Genomic DNA, 15,819 nt, shown 5'->3' with positions numbered 1-15,819 from the left:
ATACATTGTTTTCAATAGATTTATACCGGAAGCTTTTTAATTTTATTTTAGTTATACGGTTTCCAAATTTAATGAAAAGATAAGTTTCATTGTTTCACTTTTTAAAAGTGAAACAACTGACGAAGAAGTTTAAAAATAAGTTTCATTTTATTTATTAAAAATACTGTTACCTGTTAGAAGTATTGTAGATACCATAAGGAATGTGGTGAACTCTTGCCGCAAGCCTGAACGCATATTAGAAAAATTGAACATGCGTTATGTTTTATTTTTGTGAGAGTTTTAATGAAGTAATATCGAGAACAAACCGATGTTACCACAGCCACGCACGAGGTCCAACTGACGGACACACAACTCTAGAACAGGTTGAGCGCCAATTCCTCGTGGAGGGGCAGGGAGAGAATATGCGCGCCAAGAAGTTTTAAATCAACCAACCCGATGATTCGTAAAACCCGCTCTAGTGGCTATTTGTTAAACTAAAATGTCACGCCATATCTGTTACACAATGGTATTAGAGAGAGGGGTCTGCATGCTCGTACAGAAACACCGTGGTTCGCAAACAAAACAAAATAAGGTTGAGAATAGCTCACGGCTGAATGACTCGTTAGCTCACCTGTTTTTCCTACTTCTCTTCCCCTCTCACCATGTGTCCTTATGGAACGGGACCGAACATCAGTACAGGCTCCTTCCTTTCGGTTACCAACCTCGTATACTTTCTTTGACCTTGAGACGAGGTGAAGATGATTCTGCAAGGCTTCTTTAAGCTTTCTCCGTTTCAACGAGTAATAATAAGAACGGTACACATGTCCTACGTTTGCATATCCTTACATAAATTTCTGCGTTGTCCATATATTGTGATACTTTCATTCATTTCGAAAAGTATTATGACTACAAATTGAAATTCTTTCGGTTGGAATTAGTTATCGTAACAACTTTTTATCGTAATTATATAATAAAATACTTATCGTACATCTTAATTAAAAAAAAAAAAAAAAGATTAAATCAGTAAACTATCAATGATGATATTCTATGAATAACTGATAACATTATCAGTCAAAATAGAGCTTGCCATTCTTTCTATAATTTACGTAACAACATTATCGCAATACGATAATTGATCATAATTTAACTCATCTTAAATATTTATTTATTATAATTTCTTACAATACGTGTACGCGTTAATAAAAATATTTATTTTGTAGGTCTTTTTACCTTATGTTAGATACAAAGTATTTCTCGTTTTTAAAAAATAACTCCATTATCCTGTTACGATCTTTTTTTAGAATAGTTGTCATTTATAGCGGAAGAATATTATGTAATGCTATTCATTATTCATGTTCATTCTTTACGTTGGTATTTGTATGTATGTGTCCGTGAGTTTGTTGTAAATATTACGGGACTTTTTATGTGTTAATGAAGTTGCTATTAGTAGTATCGTTTAAGTACTGCGTTGTCGATAAGAAAACAACTTTACTTACTGTTAGCGCTGTTTGTTTTCTTTACTTTTTATCTATATTTTTATTATAAACTTCACTCAATCTTTCCACTTAATAGTCCTTAATTTAACTTTATAAAGTTACAGTCCTGAATTTATTAAAAATCATAGAATAAATGTATATTGGAAGATGCTAATTTATTAATTTATTGCTTTGTATTATCATCTGCCCCGATCTTTCTTATGGCTATGACGCTTGTAAAGCACCTGAGGTACAAACGCTGCAAGAAAGTACTTTCTCTGAAAGTAAGGATGTTTATTATACGATCACCACCCCTATGTGGTGAACAGATGAAGGTGACAGACATTTCTAGGGCTGAATATCACCCGCATTTTCACCAGTTCGACATTCTGATTGCAGTAGTATATTCGGGTCGATGAAGGAAGTAACTTCTCTCTTCATGTTCCTTATTCAGCCTGGCATGCGATGATTATTATCCTTGATATTGGCTATACAGTTATCAGGGAATGACTGATCTCTGCCAGATCTTTTACAACCGTTTGCCTAGTATTTTACATTTATACTTGAGAACATTTTACACGTAAGGAATAGTTTTGCTCTATTAATAAATGCAATTGTGTGTTATACCTATTAATTTAAGTGTTTGTCAAATTTAAGAGAATTTTGACGCCCACTTTAAGCATATGACACCGTAGACATTTGTTCCCTTTGTTTTATAATCAGGAAATCGGAAACAATCTTTAGATAAACCCTAAAGTAGAGTTGTGTTATCAAGCTCGACTAAGAAATAGATGGCCCATCAGCTAGCACATATATTCAGTGTGATAGCTGATCCAGTTAAATCAACAGAGCTGCCTCCGGAAATTTAAATAATTCATATCTTGTCCAGGATCAAAATTTCTTTTATTATATACACCGGATGTGTTATCCAGAAGGATATGTAAAGTTGCGTTCCCTAAGATATCCAAATATTTCATTTTAATACCATTTGTAAAGCATATTCCTTACATCGATGAAAAATATCATAGATTATTTCATTACTATATAGATAATAGACTATAAAATGTATAGATTATTTCATAACTTGATCGCAAAGATAGACTCACTAGTTTTTTCTTCAACGTATGATTGACATACAATCTTAAACAAATACAGGCTATTACCGAAAACCTAAGTTATTTCATATATTGAAATTATAATGCCCTTATTAGTCCTAGACCTTGGATGATACCATTAATTGTACCCGAATAACCAAAATATATCAGCAATGCAGACATTCGAATTCACTTAAAACTAACCTAATTGTACGTTTGAACTCGAGTCCGACATCACAAAACAACATTTATAACACCTGATTATCGAGGTTTATTCAACCGATGGCTACATTTTTATCCGACTGATGTTTATGATTATTTGTTTCCATAGTCGTACTACTTGAGTGAATGAAACGTAAATGACACATCAGTATATATATTCGCTTGTTTATGTACTTATCTAGCGGTGATGTTTGAATGAAGCTCAACAAGAATTTGCAAAATCGTTCCTTAGACCTTCGGAAAAGTAAAAACAGGGATTTGGCCATTAGGTTTTAAGTACTGTGTCTTCTGCTAGTCGACAATTTTTTACACCCGTCGGCTAATTTTACTTCAGCTAACAAATTTTTATTTAAATCGGTAAGATCTTTCTAACAGTATACATAATTCATTAACTACGAGTAAAGAAGTTCATTCCGCGAAAATAATTGAAGAAAATTCTTCTTATACCGACCATATATTCATAATTGATTAAGAAAAAAAAGATATGAAGATAGTTATAATCTGTTAAAAATAGCCTTTCCTAGATATAGGTAATTTTCCATTGCGCGTCATACGGGAGTTTGATTTTCTGAATTGGCATCATAATTGTTTTAGCTTGGTTTATTCCCATTCCTTTCTTTTGTGTACTAATTTTTTGATCTCAAAACTAACCTTTTAGATTTTATTTGCATTCTCTAATCATCAAAATCCCTTTTCGGTTTCTCCGAGTACATTTACTTCTGTTATGAAATTAAAAAATCCTATTTATATCTTAATATATTGCCTAATAAACTCGTTGTTTCACAAGATTTTACCGTTCATTACACACACACACACACACACACACACACACACACACACACACACACACACACACACACACACACACACACACACACACACACACACACACACACACACACACACACACACACACACACACACACACACACACACACACACACACACACACACACACACACACATCATACATACATACATTTTTTTTGTTTCTTATTTTTTTATCAGCCCGTCTAATTTCAACATTCTGCTGTAAATATCGCATTTTTAAACCCACATTACACATTATTCCATTTATTTCCGGCTTTCCTACTGTCAATACACGATCAATTCCTCCTATCGATCGCTAGCATAAAGCGCTACATTCAATATTAAACACAATTTTAAAATTTATTTTTATTTCAAAAATCTACATTTAATATCAGCTTTCATTAATGAAAACTTTATTCACATGTGACAGTTTGCATTTGATAAATCCATTATTTTTACTTTACTATGTAAAATAGAATTCTTCAATTCGGGCATTTCATGTTCTTCTTCTTTAACATTTACCTTATCATCGAACACTTTTCTGTCGCATCTTATTACTTTATTTTATTTTTTTATTTATTTTCAAAATTAATTTCTCTCTTAGTACTGAATTTATCAAGTGCAGTATCTATTCTAATTCATTTTTAGTTACAGCTAAAAGGACAATTTTATCAGCGAAACTTAATATCCTTATTTTCTCTCCTTGAGTAGTTATATTGCCCTACAAATTTTCCTTTGATTAATTTATGGCTTTCTCTGTTTACTGATTGGGAAGCTTTAGAAATAGATATCATCCTTGTGTAATTGCTTTCTGAAATGGAACTTGACTTTACTTTATACTTTTATCATAGCTACCCTATTAATTCAAATTTTAAATACAGTAGATTATTTTTTCGTTTTGCCTTTTGTTAATTTTTAATCATTTTTATTTTTTTTAAAGTAGATAAAAAAAGTAGAATTGAATATAAACGGAAAAACAGGGTTTTTTAATTATAACCAATTTTAACCTCTAAATATAGGAATGACTAGTATATTACACATGCTATGGTAGTACTGGAACGAATTGAATTCCTCAAATTTGTAATGTGTGAAATTTTTAGACGTAGGATTCCTTGATCAAAAATTCTCGTTCATCGCCTTAATTGTTTGGCGTATGGAATTTCCAACAAACTAAATCATACTGTCCCGGTTCATCGCATCGTAAAGTTTTGTTTGAAGAAAATTGATGATTCATGGTGAAATCAGTTAATTGTTGTGATATTTGTTAGAAGTTCCCTTCACCTAAATCCTCTAAACTTCTGAATCCGATTGAATATTTTGGTTTAATCGAATTTTTCAGAAATGTTAATGGAATCTCGTATCTTCTTCATCTTTTCCGTTCGCATTTATCACCACTCTAACTCATTATGCAGGTCAGCTCGTTTTTCTTCTTTGTTTTTTTTTTTTTTAATACACATTTTCTCCTTTTTTAAGACTTCTTCGTTCGTTACATACAGCTCACTCCTTTCATTTACCTCAAAATTAACAACACCAATGCTTCTATTCTAGTATTCAAGTCCAAGCGTCATGCACGTTCGCACTCATCGCTATCAGTTCACTCATCTCTTCCGTAATTCCTCATTTTCTACCCACCGGGTTGGTGTACTGGTGAACGCGTCTTCCCAAATCAACTGATTTGGAAATCGAGAGTTCCAGCGTTCTTGAACGCTGGAACTCTAGGACTTAGGAACTCTAGGACTTAGGAACTCTAGGAACTAGGACTTGTCCTAGTAAAGTCAGTTATTTTTACACGGATTTTAATACTGGATCATGGATACCGGTGATCTTTGGTGGTTGGGTTTCAATTAATCACACATCTCAGTAATGGTTGAACTGGGACTGTACAAGACTACACATCATTTACACTCATACATATGATCCTCTGAAGTATTATCTGAAAGGTAATTACCGGAGGCTAAACAGGAAAAAGAAAGAAAAATTCCTCATTCTCTGTCCGCCAGCCATCGCAGTCTTCTTCTTTAAATGCTCCTTCATCTAAATTTAAATACCTAGAACTTAATTCATTCAAAAGGAAAGTTTAAATTACTTAAACATTTAAAACTCATAATGATTATTAATAATTTAAAAATTAATTAATCATTTAGAGTAAGTCAAACTTTTTAGTGTTAATGATTACAATTAAAATTGTTGAGCTGTGTTCAAATTTTTGAGTTTTTATGCTACTATAAAGTAGGGATTTTTTTTTAAATTGTGGTTTAGATTTATTTTTTATTCTTGAATTAAAGCGCATATTTCATATGACAACGCGAAACATTCAGGAAATAATTCAAAAATATATCCTATCACATGCAAGATAACTAATATTTTTTATCGTCTTCAACCGATGTGGGAGTTTTTGAAAACGTAAATTTTCGGTTTTAAGGCATTTTGTTCAACAAACATTTAATTATGTCATGAATAATCATTTTTTAATAAACTGGTATGTTCATCTTGATAAGCCGAATTAGAAAATGGGCATACAGTAATGAAAAGCTATCATAATTACGTCTCGGATGAAATGATATTCGTAAATAAAGGTCTGGAAGAAAATATTTTATTCCAGAACGGGCGATATATACTCATAGTAACTTTTGTAAGAAAATTATTATACCAGCTATACAGTTTCTTTTAATGGCCACAGTAAAAGTGTTACTTTTAGAAGTGAATGTCAGTTACATTTCGGTAGAATTTACGATCTGATACGCAACCGTATATTTGTCTCAGTGAAAAAATCAACGGGAGACCTCACTTCTTCTAGGCGTGGAATAATTGTTATATTCTGGAGTGACTTATGCTCATGTCAGTAACCTACAATCGTTGTGATTAAAAACCTTACCATGTGTGTGTGTGTGTGTGTGTGTGTGTGTGTGTGTGTGTGTTTGGGGGGGGGGGGTTGAATGCGTACATACACACACATTGAAAATATATATTTTAATTATTAGTGTGGTGTGTTTTTATGTTGTCTTTTTTCAAAAAGCTTATTTTTCTTATACTTTTTGTGTTTTATTTAAAGCAAGCCTTGAAAAATGTTGTCCGTTTGAATAAACTCGCTTCTGTATTACAGCGAGTTTATTCCTGCGAATAAAAAAGGAAAATAAATCTTGAGAAATAGCATACGAGACTGCTACAAAACATAATTTAAAATTTTCAAAAGATTTTTTTTTTTGTAATGATATTATTTTCTGTCATTGTTTTCCTAATAACTTAATTTTTTTTTAAATTTTCGCACAAAAATAGTTTAAGTAATTGAATGATCTCATATTACATATGCATTATTATGCTATAATAGTACAGTTCTAAGCAATGAGATGTTAAAAAAATAAGAAAATAGTTTTACACAGAGTTAATGAAGAAAACAAAATTTTCGTTTAAAAAAAATGTTAAAATGTATGAAAAAAACTTAAAATGGAACTGCCGAAGGACTTCCTCTATAAAATAAAAAAGGATCTTCAAAATCGGCTCATTTGGTGAAGATTAATGCTTGAACATAGTTAAAAAAACGTATTAGGCTAATTGAGAATCCCTACTTTTATCAGATCGGTTAAAAATAACCATTTCTGACTGAAGTACCAGGGTGTCCCATATAAAACGCAATCCATCAATCACTCATCCATGAAATTTCAAAAGTCAAACTTACTCCCCTACTCGTTACTGAAATGGACTCGTCCAACATCTGAACATCGCGGCGACGCAGTAGAACACTACCGATAGTAACAACAATGCAATCATAACGTTCAGTGTATTGCTAGAGACAAGATGTTGTTTTCGTTAGATGAACGTATTTTCATTGTCGAGTCGTACTTCAGTACGAAATCAGAGGTCGCAGAGCACGATTTGTTTCGCCATAAGTACCCAGATAAACCAGCTCCTAACAAAACATCAGTATTAAGGTTAGTCGCAAAATTTAGAGAGACCGGTTCTGTTAATAACAAGGAACACAAAAGATCTGCGTCAGTGTTGAATACAGATACAATCACTGAAATCAAAGACCGATTACTCGCCTCGCCAAATAAATCGATCAGACGTTTGTCTGCTGAAATTAATTTGTCTAAATCAACTGTTCATCGGGCGACCAAACAATTACAATTACGACCTTATCGCATTCAAACGGTTCATCGACTTCTTGAACCCGACAAAGAAAAACGGCTACAATATTGTCAACGGTTCCGTCGATTTCTGCGTGAGGGAATTAATGTTATGGATTCGTTATTTTTCACAGATGAAGCACGGTTTCATTTGGATGGCTACGTAAACAGTCAAAACAGTAGAATTTGGAGTGTTGAAATCCCCACGAAAAACAATTACACCCGCAGAAGTTGGGCGTGTGGTGCGCGATATCGCGGAAGAAAATAATCGGTCCTATTTTTTTCGAATACACCATTAATACAGAACGATATCAGGATATTTTATTTCAGTTCATTGCACTCTTGGAAGAGGAAGACAGACACTGCTGGCTACAACATGACGGTGCGACATCGCACTACGCAGGTTCAACTTCTGATTTCGTCGAGGAATTCTTTGGTAATCGTGTTATCGGTCGAAGCTTGTGGCCACCAAGATCTCCAGATTTGACTGCAGCGGATTTTTTTCTATGCGATTACCTTAAAGAAAAAGCCTACAGCAACAAACCACGAACACTTGAACGATTGAAAATCAATATTGAACAAGCTGTATTAAATATCCAGCCACAAACTTTGAAAAAAGTTGCAAGAAACGCTGTAAAAAGAATTGAAGCTTGTAAAAAAGATGGCGGCCACTTCCAACATTTACTCTAAATGTAAGGTAATGGATGGTAATAATAAAAATTACATTTAGATTTACACATGCCTTTTTATTATTTTAATACCTACCAATATAAGGTTGGGTTGCGTTTTATATGGGACACTCTGTAGTAATTACCTAATTATTACGAATCTGTTCAAGGGAAATGAGAAAAGAATATTTATTGTGCGGTTAATAGGGAATCATTTAAAAATTATTTTCTCGTTCCTCACAAACACGAGATGAGATAAGTTAAATAGTAATTGAAAGGATACTTTTTTTTTAATCAGACTTTTAAAGAATATATTCAGTGATGAAATAAAATTATATAAGTTAACTAGAAAGTGGTTGGGGAATAAAATAACACATCTTTGATTTTTTATCATTTTATGAAGCAAATTATTAAACTTCAAACTTATCTTAAAAGATAATAACGCGACTATGCTTATCGTAGATTGCTACGTGTCTTTAGCACGTAACAATAAAAAGTCTTAACAAAGAAACCCTCATATCTTAGATTTTTAAAATTGCATTTAAAAAAAAAATTAGTTTCATTTCTTTTATTTAATGATAATATACAGCACTAGAGTTTCATGAAACAAAATTTAATTTGAAGTTTATTAATCAATGTCATTTATTAAAAATGTACTAATTTATTTCATTACTGTACAAGATAAGGTTAATATAATAATTTTTAATGTAAGTTAACAATTTTCATGTTCGTTTAACGGTTTTTTTTTTATTTTTGTCCTGTGATATAATTTATTAAATTTATGCATAAAAACCATTTTGAACAGAATTCTTGAGATAAGTGTTATCATTATATTTCTGACAAAGTTGTCAATTAAAAGAATGATAAAACATTGCTGGACATCATCTTTCATCATTAAAATTTGTAATAATAAGTTAAATAACACATTAATATTAATTCATAATTAATTAATTGTTTATTGATTCATAATTATTACTGTTATTAACGATTTATTAGAACAGGAAAATTCCATCAGCCTCGTTCACTGACCTACACGATTTGTCAATTGTAACGTCGAAATTCCCTAGACCGTGCAATATTTTAATTAAATATTCATTAATTAATAAAGTAATATATATTAATTACTTTTAGTAGAAAAAAATTATCCTTCGTGCTGCCCGAAAAAACTGAAATTTATCAACAGATTTATTTGACGTGAACTTTAAACGGTATAACCAGTTCGTTTCAGTTTGTAAGCGACTACACGTATAATAAGAGAGTTATAAATTTATTAAAAATATTGTATTATATAATTCTTTATAAACGTAAAGCAATAGAAAAAATATTTTTCAGAAAAAGTTTCGTTCAAGTTTTTCTGAATATTAAGAAATATCTTTAATTTTAAGTTTGTCATGATTAAAATAGGAGAAAAACATTTTTTACTGTTATATTTTTACTTTAACAAGAAATTCATATCCGAAGAAATTTGGAAATTTACGATTAATACGATTCAGTATTATTTTAAATTAAGTTTGGTTTTATAAGAAATTAAAAAATATTAAATGAGTGAAGGGTACGCAAAAATATAAAATAACCATGAAAACTAGATCCGTAGATAAAGAAAAAAAAAATTAAAATCGGTCTAAAATTTAATATAGTAAGAAAAATTGAAAAATGTTTATTATTCTAGTCAGAAACAATTAGAGATACAAGTTTAGAGTCACAAGAGTTCTTAGAGTAGCTGAAGTAGGAACAGATCACCTTGTAAGAGCAGGTATTAATATAAAAGCTGGTTGGGTTAAGATACAACAGAGGAAGAACACGAATCCATCGGATTGGTCTAGTGGGTAACGCGTCTTCTCAAATCAGCTGATCTGGAAAGTCGAGAGTTACAGCGTTCAAGTCCTAGTAAAGCCAGTTATTTTTACACGGATTTGAATACTAGATCGTGGATACCGGTGTTCTTTGGTGGTTGGGTTTCAATTAACCACACATCTCAGCTATGGTCGAACTGAGAATGTACAAGACTACACTTCATTTACACTCATACATATCATCCTCATTCATCGTCTGAAGAATTATCTAAAAGGTAGTTACCGGAGGCTAAACAGGAAAAAAAGAGAGAGAGGAAGAACACGGACTTACAATACAAAAACCATCTTTTTGAGTCAGTAACTATATAATATTATGGATTTTAAGATTAGATTAGTTAAGGATATAATGTTAGATTAGATATTCATAACAATAGAATTACATTAAGTTATGATATTAACGAAGACTGGAATAACATTAAGGAAATATTAAATAGAGCAGCATATGAAATCCATGTGAAATACGGAATAGAGTGGCATATTGTTTATCGGAAATAATCGGCAAAGAAAAAGCTAATTTTTTTAAATGAAGAGATGAAGAAGCCATTAATAAGAGAAAAGAATCATTTATAAGGTGGTTCATGACAAAAGATGAAGAAGACAGAGAAGAATATAACAGACGAAGAAACATCATTATGAAAATTTGCCAGGAACAACAAAATAAGAAATGGGACTATTTTATTACAAGACTAGAAAACGACATCCATGGGTGACAAAATATAGCATATAAAGTAATGAAATATTTAAATAGAGTGGAGACGATCTTGCAAAAATACAAGCTGTAGAGCTAGGAAAATTCTTAGAATATTTTCCACAACTATGGATGGTCAATGAACAGAATGATGAGGAGGTGTGAGATAACACAGTATACGGAGAAGTGGACAGGCTGGATATGTCAGAATTGCAGAAGGCTTTGAACGACAGCAAAAACAGAAACGCTGCTGGACATGATGGAATTTTGGTAGAGTTATTAAAATATGCTTCTAGTGACGTGAAGGAGATATATCTACATTTATTAAATATGTGCTGGGTAAGGAAGGTCGTTCCAAATGAATAATGTGTAATTCCCATTGTACCCATCTTTAAAAAAGGAGAAAGAAGCGAATGCATAAACAATAGAAGAATAAGCCTGTTACCATCCGGATATAAAATATTCTCAAGAATTATAACACAAAGACTTAAAAATGTAGTAGAAACGATTCTAAGAGAGGAATAAGCTGGTTTCAGAAAGGGTAGAGATTGTACGGATAATATATTTGCATTGAAGCAGCTGATAGAAAAACATCAGGAATTCGGAAGGGAAACGCAAATATTATATGTAGATTTAGGAAAGCATTTGACAAAGAAATACGAGAAAAGTTATGGCAAATATTAAACAAGCTAGAAATTCCAAAACAACTCATAGGCATCATACAAGAAACGTATAGAGGCATCCAGGGCCATTTCAAATGTGTAGAGTCATTTCAGGGGAGGGAAATAATAGAATTAGAATAAATTTAGGAGTTTGACAAGGCTGCAGTATATCGCTGATATTGTTTAACATATACATAGATAATCTACTGCGGGAATGGATAGATGGCATGCCAGATTATACATATGACTGAATTCTTAACGATTTGTTACATCCATGTTATTTGCAGATCTAGTAGTTATTTCCAACTACGGAAGGCATTCTTTAAACTGAATAAAGTAGGAAAAGAATATAACAAGAAAGTTTCCTCAGGAAAAACGAAAGTAATAGCTTTCTGTGGTTAAGATATCATCAGATCAAAATTCACATACAGCAGGGAAATCATAAAACAAGTGTCACAGGTAAATTATTTAGGATGAAACGTTTCAGTCTGGGATGAATCAGATGTTCCAAGTAAAATTGAGAAATTTAATTACTATAACGGTAGCTTTGAGAAATAAATTCCAGAAAGAAACCCAACTAAAATTCTATAAAACACCATCAACCACAGATTAAAAACCACTCTTATATTAAAAGCACTAAAAAGTAGAAAATAAAAAATATGTAAAAAAAGGTGAAAAATAATTTTTGGACGGTACCTCAGAATGGATTTGACAACGTGATGAATGGCTTAAAGAGTGAGGTGTAAAGATGACCACCCCACTCTTTAGGCCATTCATCCCGCATTTTAAAAAATTGGCAAAAATATCAAATTTTTAATTTGAAGTTATGACTTTCACATGGTCTTACATATCACCATCAAAGCTTGTTGTCAAATCCATTCTGAGGTACTGTCCTAAAATTATTTTTCACCTTTTTTTTACATATTTTTTATTTTCTACTTTTTAGTTCATTTAATATAAGAGTGGTTTAATTTTTTTTTATATTGTTTTCCTCAATAATTTGAGTAAACGTTCTGAATAATGATGACTTTTATCTAATTAGTATTCTAAGTTTTTTCTTTTATTTTCAAATGAGGAAAAAATTAATTTAAAATTAAAAAAATTATGAAAACTTTTATTTTCAAATCGTTCAAAAAACTATGGAAAAGAGAAAAATCTACTCGTAAAATTCAAACCTTGCTGAAAATTATTTAGTACAAAATTATTTATTTTATCGTTAATTAATTAGTACTTTTATATAAAGTTTTCTCATATAATTTAACTCGTTAAAATTATAGTTTTTTTATAAATTAACTCGTATATTTTTAATCGTTCAATACTGATTAGGCAACAAGTATATTTTTTTATTAACGAATACAGCATGTAAACAGGATATCACAAAAAATTTCTTCTCTTTGTCATTTGACTTATTCAAGGACAACATGATTCGAGATCATAGGGAATAAGAATTGTCCTTTAACCTCTCAATCTAAGAATAGTACTTAAAATCAATTATTGTCCTAAAATGGCTACAGTTTTATTATAATATCTATTTTAATTTAATTAAATATTTTTATACTTGTTTGTATTGTATTGACTGTGATACTAAGTTTTCGAAAAACAGATTAACCAGGAAAATCTGTTAACCAAAATATGAAGATTAAAATAAATTATATTCGAAAAAATAAAATACAAGATACTAGATTTACAGTACAGAAAAGATAATGGTACGGTCATTGTAAATTGCAGTAAACATTTCAGTTCTGTATTAGTCGTGTAAGGCTCCTGCTGAGTTATCGTTTCACTGTAAAAAGGATAAATTAATTTTTTTTTATCCTGTTTTATTTATTATTCTGAACTACGTAGAACACCTAACGTACAAGAGGTACTTTCTGTGATGGTAATAATGTTCAGTACCTAGAGTCAGCGGTAAACAAAGTGAAATTGTCATTTGTAACATACTATTATTTTTATAATTTTAAAAATAAAAATTACGGACCGAAATAACTATTACCTGTAAAATGGTCAATAACAGCATAAAAACTGGCCCAAAGTTGCCCAAGTGAAGGCAATGATGTAAGTTTAATTATTTGACAGATATAATATCACATTTTAGAAATTATTTTTGCGCGTATCAAAGGGACGCAGAAGTCATAGGAGAGTACCTTTTGAATTTTTGTTTAGTTTTTTGAAGACAAATTTTAGTAACGCAATGAAGGTATATGTAGGTAAAAATATGATGGGAAAATAAAGTAAGACAACCCTCAATTTTTTAACGTAAATAAGAAACAAGTTATCAAGTTTAAAATAAGTCTTGTTATCAGGAGACAAAATTAAACAGTCTGAAATTAAAGGTATGACAATGAATCTTTAATTGATGATTTATTGGGTTATTATAAATTTTGGGATAATAGCATTTTAAATTATTTCTATATAGTAAGAAAAATTGTTACATCAATATATTAAAAAATTCTTTTAATTTTTAAAAATTGCACTTTCTTGGATACTATATTCTCAAAATATTTGTAAGTAACTCAAATGCTTTTATTTTTTTAAAGGAGTTTCGAATAATTTTTCCAATTATCGCAATAAAAATATAATTCAAATACGAACAACAAAATTGATGTTCAAAAAAAGAGGTGTTAAATTATTTTTGACAAGAAAAGCGTCCTCAAGAGCATAGGTGGGAAGTTATTTGCCTTATTATCACCTACGTATTACAGAATGTACAGAGGAAATGGTAATAATTTGGTGTAATGTTGTCAAAGGTTACCAACGTAAGATTGAATTTATTGAGAAGCTAGATGACCTTCAGCGCTTAGTTATTCTTGGTAGGAGACCTAAAGTACAGTGTTAACACTGCATCTCAAATAGCATTCATCGATAGTAAAAAACATACATCACAATTCAGTTCTTTCATTAAAAATACTTTAGTAGTATTACCATTTTGTAATTGAGAAAAACTAACTGTTCTCTTTCGTTACGCCTCACGGGCAACTAAATCGTACAAAATCGTTTTCAATCGTTTTTTAATGTCAAACTTCTTTTTACTAATTATTTACAATATTATTTATTAAACAGTAGTTTATCTATTGATTTTTATTAACATGTTCGTTACTTTCTTATCAATTAATAGAATTTCTTATCAAAACTGTTAAAAAAGTATAATATAACAATATTACACTATAACTTATTAACGGGTATTAGTAAACGTATAACATAAAACGAAACGAACCACTTGATGGAAAAAACTGTTTTATATCGTATTAAAATTGTTTTTCCTTGCGGTTGTTTTATTTTCGTAATTTAAATTTTTTCCACGGTATATTTTAAAATTAGTATTTCGGTTTTAAATGTATGCGGGACACTTTTTTACATTTAACCATAAGTTTTAATAACATTAAAACTTAAAGGTCCTCGTTCACTGGAAGAGTCTACAAGCAACTTTAAAATCACGTGACTACAGTCGACTTTGATTCGTACGATTTTGAGAGACTAGGATCGTCCTTCGTATGCTAGTTTTCCGCGACTGTTAGTTGGCTTTGTAAAAAGCTTACATATTCTGTTTTTAGGTTGTTGTAGCTAATATAGTATTGGTGTCTGAAGTTTTTTAGATTCTTATAGTTTTTTTCTAAGGCGTTGAAGTATTTATTGACCACCCATAGTTTGTGTTGTATATCCCGAGAATGATAAGGTTCATCTACCGTATTCGATAAAGGTGATTTTTCGTAAATTGCAGTAATAAATTTTTCAGTATCAAATCCATGCAAAAGACGAAAAAATATAGTTTATGAGGTGTGGCTATTAAATAACAAGACTAATGCTGCTACAGAAGAACTGCGCATGCGCAAAATTCGTAGGATCGACATTATTGTTACCACTCCAGTTTCTGTAGACATATTAATCTGGCCGTGGCCTTCGTTAACATCTGATTTTTGTTTTGCCAAAAAAATGATGTGTTTTATTAGAGAAAAAATTGTGAAATTTCATATGAAACTTGGAAAAACCGCTACTGAAACTTATCTTTGATTAAAAAAAGTATATGGCAATGAATGTTTATCACGTGCGAGGGTTTTTTGGTGGATTAAGCGTTTCCAAGATGACCGAGAAGACGTTGAAGTTGATGTTCGCCCGGGTCGCCCTTCCACGTCAAAAACGGATAAAATATTGAAAAAATGGGTAATTTCATCCGATCTGACCGTCGGTCAGATCGGATTATGCGATTGCTAAAACTGAAGGAATTGACAAAGAATGCGTAAGGCAAA

General features: G+C 31.1%; 1 protein-coding gene across 1 annotated transcript in view; it reads right to left on the bottom strand.

Annotated features, from left to right (window-relative positions):
• The window catches only part of LOC142323620 (uncharacterized), a 330,873-nt gene extending 330,516 nt beyond the window's left edge, over positions 1 to 357 (bottom strand). The window contains exon 1 of the mRNA XM_075363491.1: positions 171 to 357. Coding sequence (XP_075219606.1) covers positions 171 to 252 — 82 coding nt within the window. The 5' untranslated portion in view covers positions 253 to 357. The remainder of the gene's footprint in view (positions 1 to 170) is intronic.
• Between the last annotated feature and the right edge of the window lie 15,462 nt (positions 358 to 15,819).

The sequence above is a fragment of the Lycorma delicatula genome, chromosome 4 (genome assembly GCF_047948215.1).
Source record: "Lycorma delicatula isolate Av1 chromosome 4, ASM4794821v1, whole genome shotgun sequence".
Classification (NCBI taxonomy): Eukaryota; Metazoa; Arthropoda; class Insecta; order Hemiptera; family Fulgoridae; genus Lycorma; species Lycorma delicatula.
This window is presented reverse-complemented; position numbering and strand designations above follow the sequence as displayed.